General features: G+C 45.8%; 1 protein-coding gene across 1 annotated transcript in view; it reads left to right on the top strand.

Moving 5' to 3' along the window:
• The window catches only part of CEP85 (centrosomal protein 85), a 416,919-nt gene that overhangs the window by 191,506 nt on the left and 213,089 nt on the right, over positions 1–12,324 (top strand). Inside the window, exon 9 of the mRNA XM_078682660.1 lies at positions 8,642–8,796. Within this exon, the coding sequence (XP_078538786.1) occupies positions 8,642–8,796 (155 nt within the window). The remainder of the gene's footprint in view (positions 1–8,641; positions 8,797–12,324) is intronic.

Below are 12,324 nucleotides of genomic sequence, written 5' to 3'. Positions count from 1 at the left end.
GTCAGAAGATGAGGAGGAGGATGACAATGGGGTATATGGGGTGGCACTTGGCTCAACCGAGGTGCATGTGAAATGCCAGGATGAAAAGGACGATTGAGGACTAGCATGAACCGCAATATTACCATCCATATTTGGTTCCTCCACGCCATTTTCAGCCTTATGGCTATCCCCCCCGAGCGTCGTCCTAAGGAAATGTGGCATTTATCCCTGTCTTTAATCCACCACCTTCAAGCCATGTTGGCAGACTATAGGCAAAGATTTCCTCCCCAGGAGGTCCATATTGAGCCACCGTCCCATCAGCCACAGCTCCCAGCTATGCCAGCCTTACCCCTATCAAAAAGACCTACGGCACAGCGCATGATGAAGAAAATTCCTCTTCGGAAGATGAAAGTGAAGGAGAGATCCTGGAACCAAATCCACAAGTGGATCCCTGGGATCACTATATCATCCCTACACCCTCTCCTTTGGCACATTACACAGCAGACTCTCCTCCAGAAGACATCGGGGGTTCCCCAACTTGATGGAGAGAGCATACAGCAGGTATTATCTCCCCATGGCTGTTGAGCATACAGATTGCTTTCTGTATGATTTTAAGGAGGGAGCCAGGAAATCTATTCGTACGATCCCTATAATAAACCATATCTGGCAGGAGGGAGTGAAAATAATAAACGCTGGCCACAATAGCACCAGTTCTCCCTCGAATAGACCAGTACAGGGCCCCTGAAGATGCACCTTCTTGCCTGACTGGTCACATTGAGCCAGATTCTGTCATTTCGCAGGTGGCTAAAAGGAGAACGAAAAATCCGGCTACCCCAATCTCGACTCCTCCGGACAAGGAGGGACGCAAATTGGACATCATGGGTAAGTGTTTTTCAACCATGGCTGCTGTTACCATTTGGGCAGCCAATATTTTGGCCATCATCTGCCGTTACAACCGCCAGGTGTGGTTGGATATGGCAGTCTTATTGGACCTCATTCCTGAAGATAGGAAACGAGGCGAGGAAGATCCTTATAGAGAGTGAAAAGGCGGCTTTGGAGACAATTGACTCTGCTATGGATATAGGTAACACAGGTTTCTAGGAACTGGCAAGCGCAGCAGTGTTGAGACACCAGGGGTTGTTGAAGGCCAAAACCTTCAGGCAACAAGCATATGGATGATGTGCTGCTCTCCATAAAAACTGACACTTCAAAATCGTTAGCCACCTTCCAGTATAGAAAAATGACCTTCAGGGGAGCGAAAGGAGCTGGTTTCCTGCATACAGACAAGGTTTTCAGAGGCAACCGCAATACCAGCCCTATCGGGCTCCATACAGTCAGACTTTCAACCCTGCACTTACCATCAATCTGCGACAGCTAGTTTCTCCCATCAAGGGGCCCGCAAGCGAACACAATTCCAGCCACCCCCGCCCCCTCCATCCCTCCTGTGGGTGAGAAGATTTGCCATTTCTACCAGAAATTGTAGAGCATAACATCAGACCAATGGGTGTTGGATCTAATTGCCTTTGGTCATACTCTGGAGTTCACAAGCAAACCTCCAACTACTCCACCCAAGGGAACCCCTCCCCCTCGTCTTCACTTATTGCACAAGGAAGTAAAGATCCTGCTCTCTATAGGTGCAATCGATTAAGTTCCACCTCTACAAAGGGGTCAGGGTTTCTACTTGTTGGACCCGGGCCTCTTTGGCTGGTTCACCCCTGAACTTTTCGCTTTTGATGGCGACCTGGCGTTCATGATTTCTGGCTTGGCGCACTTTTTCCGAGGGTAAAGTGCGTGCGTGGAGTAAGGTTGGCCTGCCCTCCCGTAGGAATGCATGGGGAATATCTAGGTCCCTGGTAGTTCCTGATGTGTGGGGAGTGCAGGCTCGAGTTTGGTATGTGCGAACTCGTGAGAGTGAATGTTGCGCAATGGTATGTGCGGCTCTTATGTGTCTAGTGGGGAAGTGCCACTTCTAGACATTGATGTGTGTGTGCAGTGAGGGTGCTGGAGCGTGATTGGCTGGAGCTGGCTGACAAGCCTGGCTTCAGGAAGTCTGGATGGGTCTGCCCAGGAGTGAGTGGAGAGATCAGCAGGAGGGATGTGAGGGAGGGCTGCACCTGGTTCCTGAATGGGGCTGGGCTTTCCCCACACAATGCTGGATCCGCCCCCTGTGGTGCGTCTAACGACCCTAGCCTCCCTAGTGAATGAAAGGGGTGGTTGAGTCATCAAGGGTGCTCCAAAACCAGCTGCGACTGGTTTCTCCCCCACCCTGCACCTACAGACAAAGGATTTAGTAGTATAAGAAGGGGCTGTGTCCCCTTACATTTTGTTCTCTTCCAGGATCCTATCTGAGGGGGGCTGTTGCTGTGCTGGGCACCAGGAGGACCGCCACTTGGAATGCCTCCCTGCCTGGAGGCCCAGTGAGCTGGCTCTGGGCCCAGCCTTGCCCCCCTTGACTTCCTCAAGGACTTTGCCTGGTCTTTGCTTCTGCTAAGCGCCTGGGAGCGCTTTACTTGGGCCCCTAGCGCTTGAGAGCGCTTTCTTTTTGTCCTAGCGCTTGGGAGCGCTGTTGTTTTCAGCCGGTGCCCACCCGGTGTGTGCCCGCTTGATTTGCCGATTTTGAAGTCCCCTGGCGAGTGCCCACCTCGCCAGGGACCTGGCCGCCATAGCGAGAGCCCACCTCGCTTTATATTTAATTCCTGGAGGGAGCCCACCCCTCGTTTGCCTCCTCGAGAATCGCCGGCCCGCGACCCGGAAGTCAGGCAGGCGGGGGCGGTACTGCGGGACACCACCGTGACGTCATTCCCGGGCCGCGCTCTGATTGGCTGCTGGCCCGGGACTTGACGTGCAACCAGGAAGAGGAAGCCTGAAGCTGCCCGGTGAAGAGGGAGAGCGGCGCCTGCCTTCCCAGGGCTCCCGGGACCCCCGGGACCGAGGGAGAGCCCCGGAGTGCAGCCAGGAGGCTGACAGAGAGCCCTGCAGGTAGAGAGGATCCCCGTGAGCGATCCAGGATCCAGAGCCCAGGAGACCGACCGAGTCCCGGTGAGTGGTGTCTGGTGTTGTTTGGCAGGAGGGGGCTATCTGCCAGGGGGACATTTAACTTCGTTGCAGAGCGGCCAAGAGAGGCAGCGGGCCGCTCCCACGTTGAGCCTACATTTCTGGGGGCATTATTCTTCCGAGTCCCCTGAGACTCCAAGGGGCCATCATTATTTGCGAGCCCAGAGAGGCCTGAGTGCCAGTTCTTTGCCCATGAGCCCAGAGAGGCTCAGCAGTGCCACAGTTGTGTTTACGAGCCTGCGAGGCTCAGAGGGGCATTTCACTGTTCTTGAGCCCACGAGGCTCCAGCGTTGGCCCCATTGATGATTCAGCTGCCCAGCACTTCGTGGGCAGCTGCCACATTTAGGCCCCTGACACTGGGACACAGGGCGTCCTAGCCCCAACAAGGCCAGAGGGCCTAGGGACTGCCACAGGTTGTGGCTCATGTGAGTTTTGCGCAATTGCTTGTGCTTGCACCTCTGAATGTGTTTTCATGCATCATGTGTTTTTCTTTCCTACACCGCTGAATGTTAATACATCATGTGTAATGTTCCTATGCTTATACCCCTAAATGTTGGTGATACTTAGGTGGTTGTTTTTCTCCTAGTACAGGTGTTGCTAGTGAGGTACTTACCCTTTACCAGTAATTACTGGTTGTGTGCTAATTTGTGCTAAAGTGATTATTATTCTATGATCTACAAAGTGCTGAATCCTGACAGTGGTCCATGTGGCCCTGTCTTGTACATATCCCCTGTAAATTCTGCCCGTGCCTATTGGCACATTGTAAAGTGAGTTTTATCTAATGTGTTTTGGTATAATACAAAGGCTATTTTTCATATAACCTTGTGTGGAGTTTCCTTTGTGGTGGGCCTTGGGTGTTGTTGCTGGGTGCGCGCGCAAACACTTAACTTGCATAGCCTCCAAGTTTAGCCTGGCTGCTCGCGTCACGTTACCTAGAGGGTGAGCAGGGGTTATCTTGGTGTGTGACTCCCTTGCCCTGACGTGGAAGTGGTTGTCTCTGACTGACTCTGGCGCAAGCCTTGGCCAGCCAGAGATCCCGTTTCTAACACTACTCCTGTGTTTTTTTTTGTTTTTTTTTTAAATAATGAAGAAATCTGGAGTGTGGAGACCAATACTGGATCTCGGGAACCTCAACAAGTTCCTGAAAAAACAAACTATCAGGATGGTAACCTTAGATGAGATCCTGCCTCAACAAAGGAGACTTTATGACCTCACTCGATCTAGAAGACTCATACTTCCACTTCCCCATCCATCGGAAACACCGAAAATTCCTCGGGTTAACGGTAGCTGGTACTCACTACCAATTCTAGGTTTTTCCTTTCGGTCTCAAGTCCGCATCCCAGAATATTTACAAAATGCCTCGCACCAGTAGCCGCGGCCCTACATTCTCAAGGTCACCAAGTATTCCCCTACTTGGACGATTGGCTACTGAAGGCATCCACAATGGATCAAGTGGCCAGAACCACGGATGCTTGTCTCCAGTTGTTCATCAGACTAGGGCTTACTGTAAACATCAAAAAGTCTTTTTTTCTTCCCAGTCAAATAACACAATTTCTGGGAGCCAGGTTGGACACCATCTAATGCAAGGCCTAGTGAACGAGCGACTGGCACGTCTACAGCAGCTTGCCATGACTATCTCAAGAAGAAAGTAGAAGAAAGTCCATTTCAGTGAGAGGGTACAAGTCACTCCTAGGGATGTGTTAACCAGCAATCGACCTAGTACCCTTAGACAGGCTCAAAATGAGACCTCTGCAGGAAGAGCTTCAGAAATAGTGGATCCTCCGACACCATTCTATAACCCCGTCAGTGAAAATGGCAATGTGGTGGTGGTGTCACTGGCCACACCTTTCCAAGGTCCTCACATTTTTACAAGAAATACCAGACTACATGCTGACAACGGATGCCTCTATGGAAGGCTGCGGAAGTCCTTTACAGGCTCTCCAAGTTCAAGGCAAATGGTCCAATTCTCGAAAACAAGTCCTATCAACAGCCTGGAGTTGAAGGCTTTATTAATCTCTTTACAGGCCTTTCTACCGAGAATAGCAGGCACCTCCATACTTGTCCATATGGACAATATGACCACTATGTTCTACATAAACAAACTGGGAGGAACCAAATCTGTCCCACTTTCTCAGGAACCGCAAGAACTATGGAGCTGGGGAACAGAGCATGGGATTTCTCTCTGGGCCGGGCGTGTTTCAGGCCTTCACAACACGCTAGCAGACGCTATCAGCAGAGCTGCAGACAATTGCCACGAATGGGAACTCAACCAATTTCAGCTGGACAGAGTATTTGCACTATGGGGAAAGCCAGCGCTGGACCTGTTTGCAACAGACATAAACTCCAAATGCCCGTCCTATACCAGCAGGTTCCCACTCCCGTGTGCAGATGTCCCCTTCTCTTCGGACCAGGGATTACGGGCAGGTGCGCCATCCAAATCCATAGTCTCTACATTTGCATTCCTGGCTCCTGAGTTCCTGGAATTTAGGGACAGGAACATTTTGCAGGGACGTAGAGACATCCTCTCGAAATCTAGGTCGGAAAGTACCAATAAAACGTACAAGATGAAATGGAAATGGCCTGCATCCATTTCAAGTATCCCCACAACAGATTTTAACGGCTCCTTAGCAAATCTGGTTTCGCTTTCGCCTCCGTTAAGGTGTATCTGGCTTCCATCTGTCGCTATAAAAGCTTACAGCGCCACTTCTCTTTAGGCCTCAAGCCTGATCTAACAATTCATGAAGGGACTGTTCCGTACTTTTCCTCCAGTGTAATTACCTCCGCTGGAATGGAACCTCAACGTGGGCCTTGCACAACTCATGGTAAGACCAATCTAACCCATTCATAAAGCTGAATTGAAATTCCGAACATGGAAAGTCGCTCTTCTGCTGGTCCTCATCTCAGTCAGAAGGGTAAGCGAAATCCAAGCATTCACCATTTGAAAACCTTTTTTAATATTTAAAGATGACGCTGTGATTCTAAGGACTAATCCTACATTTATCCCTAAAGTGCAGTCACTGTTCCACCTCAGTGAACCAGTTATACTCCAGTCCTTTTTTTCCGCAATCATCAATGCCTGCAGAGTAAACACTACATCTGCTGAATGTCAAACGTTGGCTTAAGTTCTATCTCGAGAGAACGAAAGACATTTTACTAACTGATCAATTATTAGTTGCCTATGGCCAAGGTTGATCAGGGACAGCAACATCAAAGGTCACAATCGCAAGGTGAAGTGTATTACAAGTTACGCAGTTTTTTTCCTTTCCTCTCGCTAATGCTTTCTATTTGAAAATGAGAGTATATAAGCAATTACAAAAGCTTTTCTTATGATTATGTTCTGTGCATTTCTTTTCTTCAGTCCCTTTTATCCCCAAAAAAACCAGTACACCCAGGTGTAGACTTTAAGGTACCTCTGGTATTACCTCAGATTTTTGCATTTCACTAGGTTTTAGAAGTCACCCACCATCCTCAACAGACAAGGTAATATTAGATGGGACTGCTTGCTACTCTGAATCAGGCAAGCGAATCTTTGAAAGATACCCCAATACTGGAGAAGTAAATAAGTTACTTACCTGTAACTACGGTTATCCAGTATTGGTATCTTTCATAGATTCACATGCACCCACACTGCTCCCCGTAGAGTATGTTTCCATATTATTCAATACGATACTCACTTCTCACTTGTGCTTGGAAATTCTGGGGGAAACTGCATCTGCTAGTAGAGTACTAGAGGGTGCTTGCAGCCGATTGACTTAATTCGACATTTAGTACTTTTTTTTTTTTTTTAAAGACACAGGCTATCCAAAACATGGCTTGGGACATTATAGCCTATGACGTTATTGAATAACTGCTTTATTATGTTACCATGAGACTCCCATCTCGACGAAGGGAAATGATTCAGGCATGTAAATCTATGAAAGGTTCCAACACTGGATAACCGTAGTTGCAGGTAAGGAGCTTATTTTTCCTATTGCTTGTGAGCTGAAAAGGAAGGATTTTGTGACGTGTTAAACTTGCCATGGAAATGAGCTTATAAATCTAGCCTTTCATATTGTAGTAGGCCTACTACCTTATGGTTATAGTTCGTGAACGGATGGCATTTTTACATTTTCCATAATTATGAAAGTAACATTTATCAAAGTACTCATTTGGGACTCTAGTCCCTTTCATCCAAAACATTATATTAAAACTTGGCATTGTCTGAAGTAAATATTGATTAATATGAAAGCTTTCTCATCAAGTTAGGAAAGTAAAGCAAGATACGTGAAATGTATAAACAGCGCAAGGCCCTCATCTGTTTACCCAATAGGAACGAGAAGTTTATAAAAAAAATTTTTTTTTTGCATGCTTTACACCCAATTCTTATTATTAGTTCCATTTACCTTGCTTGAAAGAAGGTTTTGTCTACTTTGCAAGATGCTGTGGTTCTGGAAGTATGCCCTAAAAATGGACTGATTTACTTGTGGGCGCTCATCAATAATAACCGGTTTCAAATAACAAAATAGCTTTTCGAAGTATAGACCTGTTGAAACCATTAAAGTTTGTAGTCTTATGTTTAATGCCTTGTTATAACCATGGGTATTGTCATGTCAGTTCTTCTCTGCACCAACCCATACCTGCGACCCTACTAAACTGCCAGGTATTAATGCAATTTACCTACACACTAATCTACAAATAACATTTGTAAAGTAGACTTTGAATATGCTGTCTATAAATTTCCATAGCCAAACTCCTACAAGCATCAGACTTAATTGATATTCCCATGTCTGAAAGAAAGCAAGCACTGGTGTTCAGTGAGATGCGCAGAGTAGGGCAGGATACTGTTATTTACTAGGTGATAGAGTGCTGGTAGGAGATAAACAGTACTGCATAGGGGAAAAAATGCTGAAAGAGAAGATGCAACACTAGGAACTTTGCTATAGAGAATGGCTCAGTGGGAGTGTAATTTAGTAAGTTGTCTAGAATTCCTTTTCAAGTACTCTGGAAAGGAGGGGAGTTAGTGTTGTCTAGGAATTGGGGGTGGAAAGGAGACATTTGGTGGCAATGCTGCTAAGAGAACATTAAAAGGGGGCATGAACATCCTCCATATGGATGGAGCTGAAAGACTGGAATTCGAACTAGGATTGTGGATCAGCACTGCTAACCCCTGCACTCCGAGTTGCTCCTAAATCATACTTTCACTATTGACTTAAGTCCTTCAACCGACCCCCTTCATTCTGAAAAGTAATGCAGAGTACACCTAGAAATGGTGGGGCAACTTGGTGATACAGAGTATTGCTGTACTAGAACAAGGCAACATGTTGCTAAATTGAGATGGACTCACCAGTACTCTGCAGGGGAATGTATGTGGAGGTTTAGTGAGAGGACAAGCTGTTGCTGTATTCAGGTGACTCTACTTGTGAAAGATGAGTTAGCCCTATAGGCGGGTACAACAATGGAGGAACGGTGCCCCAAAGAGAAACTATAGTTGCGGGCAGGAAATTGGTGTGCAAGTGGGGATCGAGACGTGGAAGTTGTCCCATTATTGGGTGGAGGGTTACATCACAAGGTATATGGATTTTCAAAAGTATGCATTTCTATATAATGAATTGTGCCTTTTGATTTGTAGTTGAAGGAGACCAGCGAGAAGTGCTCAGAACTGCTAGAGAAGGTGGCTGGGCTTGAAAGAACCCTAACGGATGCTCGATCAGCTTGTCGAGAGAGGGACGCCCAGATTGAGAATGAGAAACAGAGGGTGCTGGAGCTAGTCACAACTGTTAAAAGGTATGCAAGCAAATCTAGTCGGCATCCTTGTCCTCCCTTCATCAAACAAATCTTTACCAGTTTCATTAAGAGTGATCCCAGCAGGCTTGTGTCGCCAAAGTGCATATGCGCAAAGAAAGTGAATGCCGGGCACAATAGCAAGGTTTCTTTAGACTTCTAAAATCAGACACTTCACAATTGTCTAAATGTACAAGATTACTTGACCGTTCTACTGACTTTGATAAACCAAGTTTCAGGAGAAGTCAGTGAACCTTTGCATGGGTACATTTGGGAGAATATAGGAAGTCCTTTGCAGATTTTCTATAATCTGATACACCTTCACCTCCTTTGGTTCTTTTTAATTAACCAGTTTAGATTCCAATTTACTTTTAAGGATGCATAGTGTAGCAATTAATTTCTATTGCTACTACCCACCCTGTTCATGAACATTCATTATGATTTTTAAAAATCCCACTTTTATTATACTAAGTTTAAGAAACTGTGGGGTAGATGTATCAAGATTCCATTTTGCGATTTCTAAATAGTGATTTTTAAGGAATCGCTATTTAGAAATCGCAAAATGGAATGTATATAGAAAATCGCTATTTTTTAGCAATTTCTTATTCTTCCTTATTTGCGAATTCGCAATTAAGGAATAATTTCCCATGCATTCCTATGGGCCAGGAGGCCCATAGGAATGTTTGTGAAATATTTCTTAATTTGCAAATCGCAATTTGTGAATTCGCAAATTGAGAATAATTTCAAGGGTGCTGAGGTGTCTCAAAGACACCCTGCTGCACCCCTGAAATTTACATGTGTGTGCATATGGCGCACATACATGCCCTATGGGCATGTATGTGCGTCACATGCCACCTTCACAAATGCCAAATAGGGCATTTTTAAATGAAATCGCAAATTACCACCAACTACAAGTTGGTGGTAATTTGCGATTTCTTAACCCAAATTCGCGATTTCTAAAACCCACATACATCGCATTTAAGGAATCGCAAAATTTGCGATTCCTTAAATGCTTAAGCAAAATAAGGAATCGCAAATTTTTGCGATTCCTTATCTTGCGATTATTTGATACATTTAAAAAAATGCAAAACAGCCTTTTGCGATTCGCAAAGGCCGAAATTCGCAGAATTTCGGCCATTGCGAATCGCAAAAGGCTTGATACATCTACCCCTGTATTTTTGGGATTTGCAGATTAGTTTGGATCTCTTTCCAGAGGTTTTCGGCACTAATCTTGACTTGACTCCAAATGAATTTGCATTATTTATACAAGTCTTGCACGAGTCTTCTGCCTTTGTTGCTGTAATCCATTAGTGAGTCGCTGTAATCCATTAGTGAGTCGTATTGACAGTCTACCCAGTGATTTTTGCTTTCAATCAGTGGGGCACTGTCAAAGCCGAATGTTTTCTAACATTTGCCCTGGAACATGGTCTCTCAACTCTTCTTGCTCTGTCAAGCTTCTTAACTTAGCTTAAATTGCCATTATTAACCGAAAAAGAAATTTGCATGCTGCTTGAACATGACAAAAGTAAGCTTGCACCTATCAAATTGCAGAAACCCTCAAACCCACCATGTTTCCAGTCATCACTCCGCTGAAGAGAACAATTTCTCCTCATATTAATATAGCAGATTGTTACCTATAAGAGGCTTTAGAAAATATACATATATGTTTAAGTGGCACAGAAGGAGATAGTCTTGGTCATTAGCTTCTGCAGACAATCTCTTAATTTATGTTCACCATGCACCTCACTTTGGAACCAGCCATGTGCATATCAGCCTCGACCCTCCTCCAATAGGAAGAATCCAGCCCGAACTACCAGCCCAGGTCCACCCTAATCTGGAACTCGAGCAAACCAATACCCGATTCATGTTGGTTTCTCCAGACAGTGGCACATTCAGAGAGTTCCTTTGAAACCGTAAGGGTTTGGGTTATTGCACCAGACATCTTCATGCTTCGGTGGCTGTTCATCTGTTTGTCAGATTTGTGTAAATACAAATGTTCACAATGAATTATATCACTCTGATCATCCAAGCTTCTGTAGTGCACGTGTGTTCAATAGTCTTTAATCATAAAGGTATGTGTATTTGCACATTGCTTTTGCTGCCCATTCATGTTTTTTTTTAATACTTTATTTTAAAAAATAAGTAGATAGTCCTAATAATAGAAGGTAATATACTCTAGCCTGTGCCTTAGGTTTCTAATTATTCAAGACCTACTGAACAGTATTGTTAGTTTTGGTCAATGTGAGACACCAGAGTACTCCCAAATAAGGTACCACAAGTTCACAAGTGGATGCGCACATACATGCTATTCAGTACTCATCCCCTTAATTGATTTTATTTAGCATGACTGGAGTATAATACAGGCAGTGCAATGCCTGGAGATGGTTTGTTAAGGAAGTCGATTATTATGTGGTTGTGAACCACAGTTCAGAGACACCCCTCATTGCAGCCACCGATGACATCCGAAGCATTCTTGACCGAGGAGAAATGGCTGCACTCATCCTCCTCGATCTCTCCGCAGCGTTTGATACTTTATCCCATAAGTCACTCACCGAAAGCTTCAGCACTTTGGTATCTGCGGACTGGTCCTCAAGTGGACATCCTCCTTCCTGACGGACAGACCTCCATAAATTAATTTCCAATAAACCTTTGTAATCTGCGTCGTAGTTCCTGAGCCCTTAGGCTAGCACGACTACCAATCCTCTCTTGGGCTGGCCAAAGGGTTGGGAACCAGTCAAGGGAGTCACCTAGGTACTGGAAGACCGTTTCTCGTCGAGTCCAGCAATCTTTTTTTTATTTGTTTTTATTCTTTTTATTGAACATGAAAACAAGCTTCAGATCGTCATCAATTACATGTTAGCAGTACAGGATAAACATTGCTGCAGGCCTCCCCGAACATGGCGAATATCTTTGACATTTACTGGCTGGTATTATCGATACAATCTATGGATATAGGCACATCTCACCCCTTGGCAATAGCTAGCGCACCACCTGTGGCATTGCGCACTGGCTTCTATATTGCACCCATGCCCCCCATATCTTTTCCCCTTTACGTGGGCAGCCCCAACTCTGGTATATCGCCCGCTCTGCACCCTGACACCAATCCAAATCTTTTTTCCAGGCTTCCAGTGTGGGTGTCGTCGCTGCCCCATGCCTGAGCGATGTTTCTCTTGGCCACCGCCCCTACCAAGGCCCACCAGGTTTTAACCCATTGCGGCCAGGTCGTATCTCCTGTGACTCCCAGGGTGTGCCACCTCTGCTCTAGTGAGACACACTCTTCCACCACCTCTGCCATCATTCGGGTGATACCCTCCCAGTATCTTTGAATTTTGGGGCAGGACCACAAGATGTGAAAGAAGGACTCATCCGTCCTACTTTCATTCATGTGTACGTGAACCATGCGCGAGGCATATGATCTGTGAAGAATGCCGAGCTGGACAAGCCTAAAGCATGCCCAAATGGCTATTTCTCTAAGGCTCTTTAAAGCTTTGGCCCAGTCAACGAGTAGGCCCACGTCCGATTCCCAGGCCC

Source organism: Lissotriton helveticus, chromosome 3_1 (assembly GCF_964261635.1).
Source record: "Lissotriton helveticus chromosome 3_1, aLisHel1.1, whole genome shotgun sequence".
Lineage (NCBI taxonomy): Eukaryota > Metazoa > Chordata > Amphibia > Caudata > Salamandridae > Lissotriton > Lissotriton helveticus.
The sequence above is the reverse complement of the archived record's forward strand: the minus strand, read 5'-3'. Positions and strand labels throughout refer to the sequence as shown.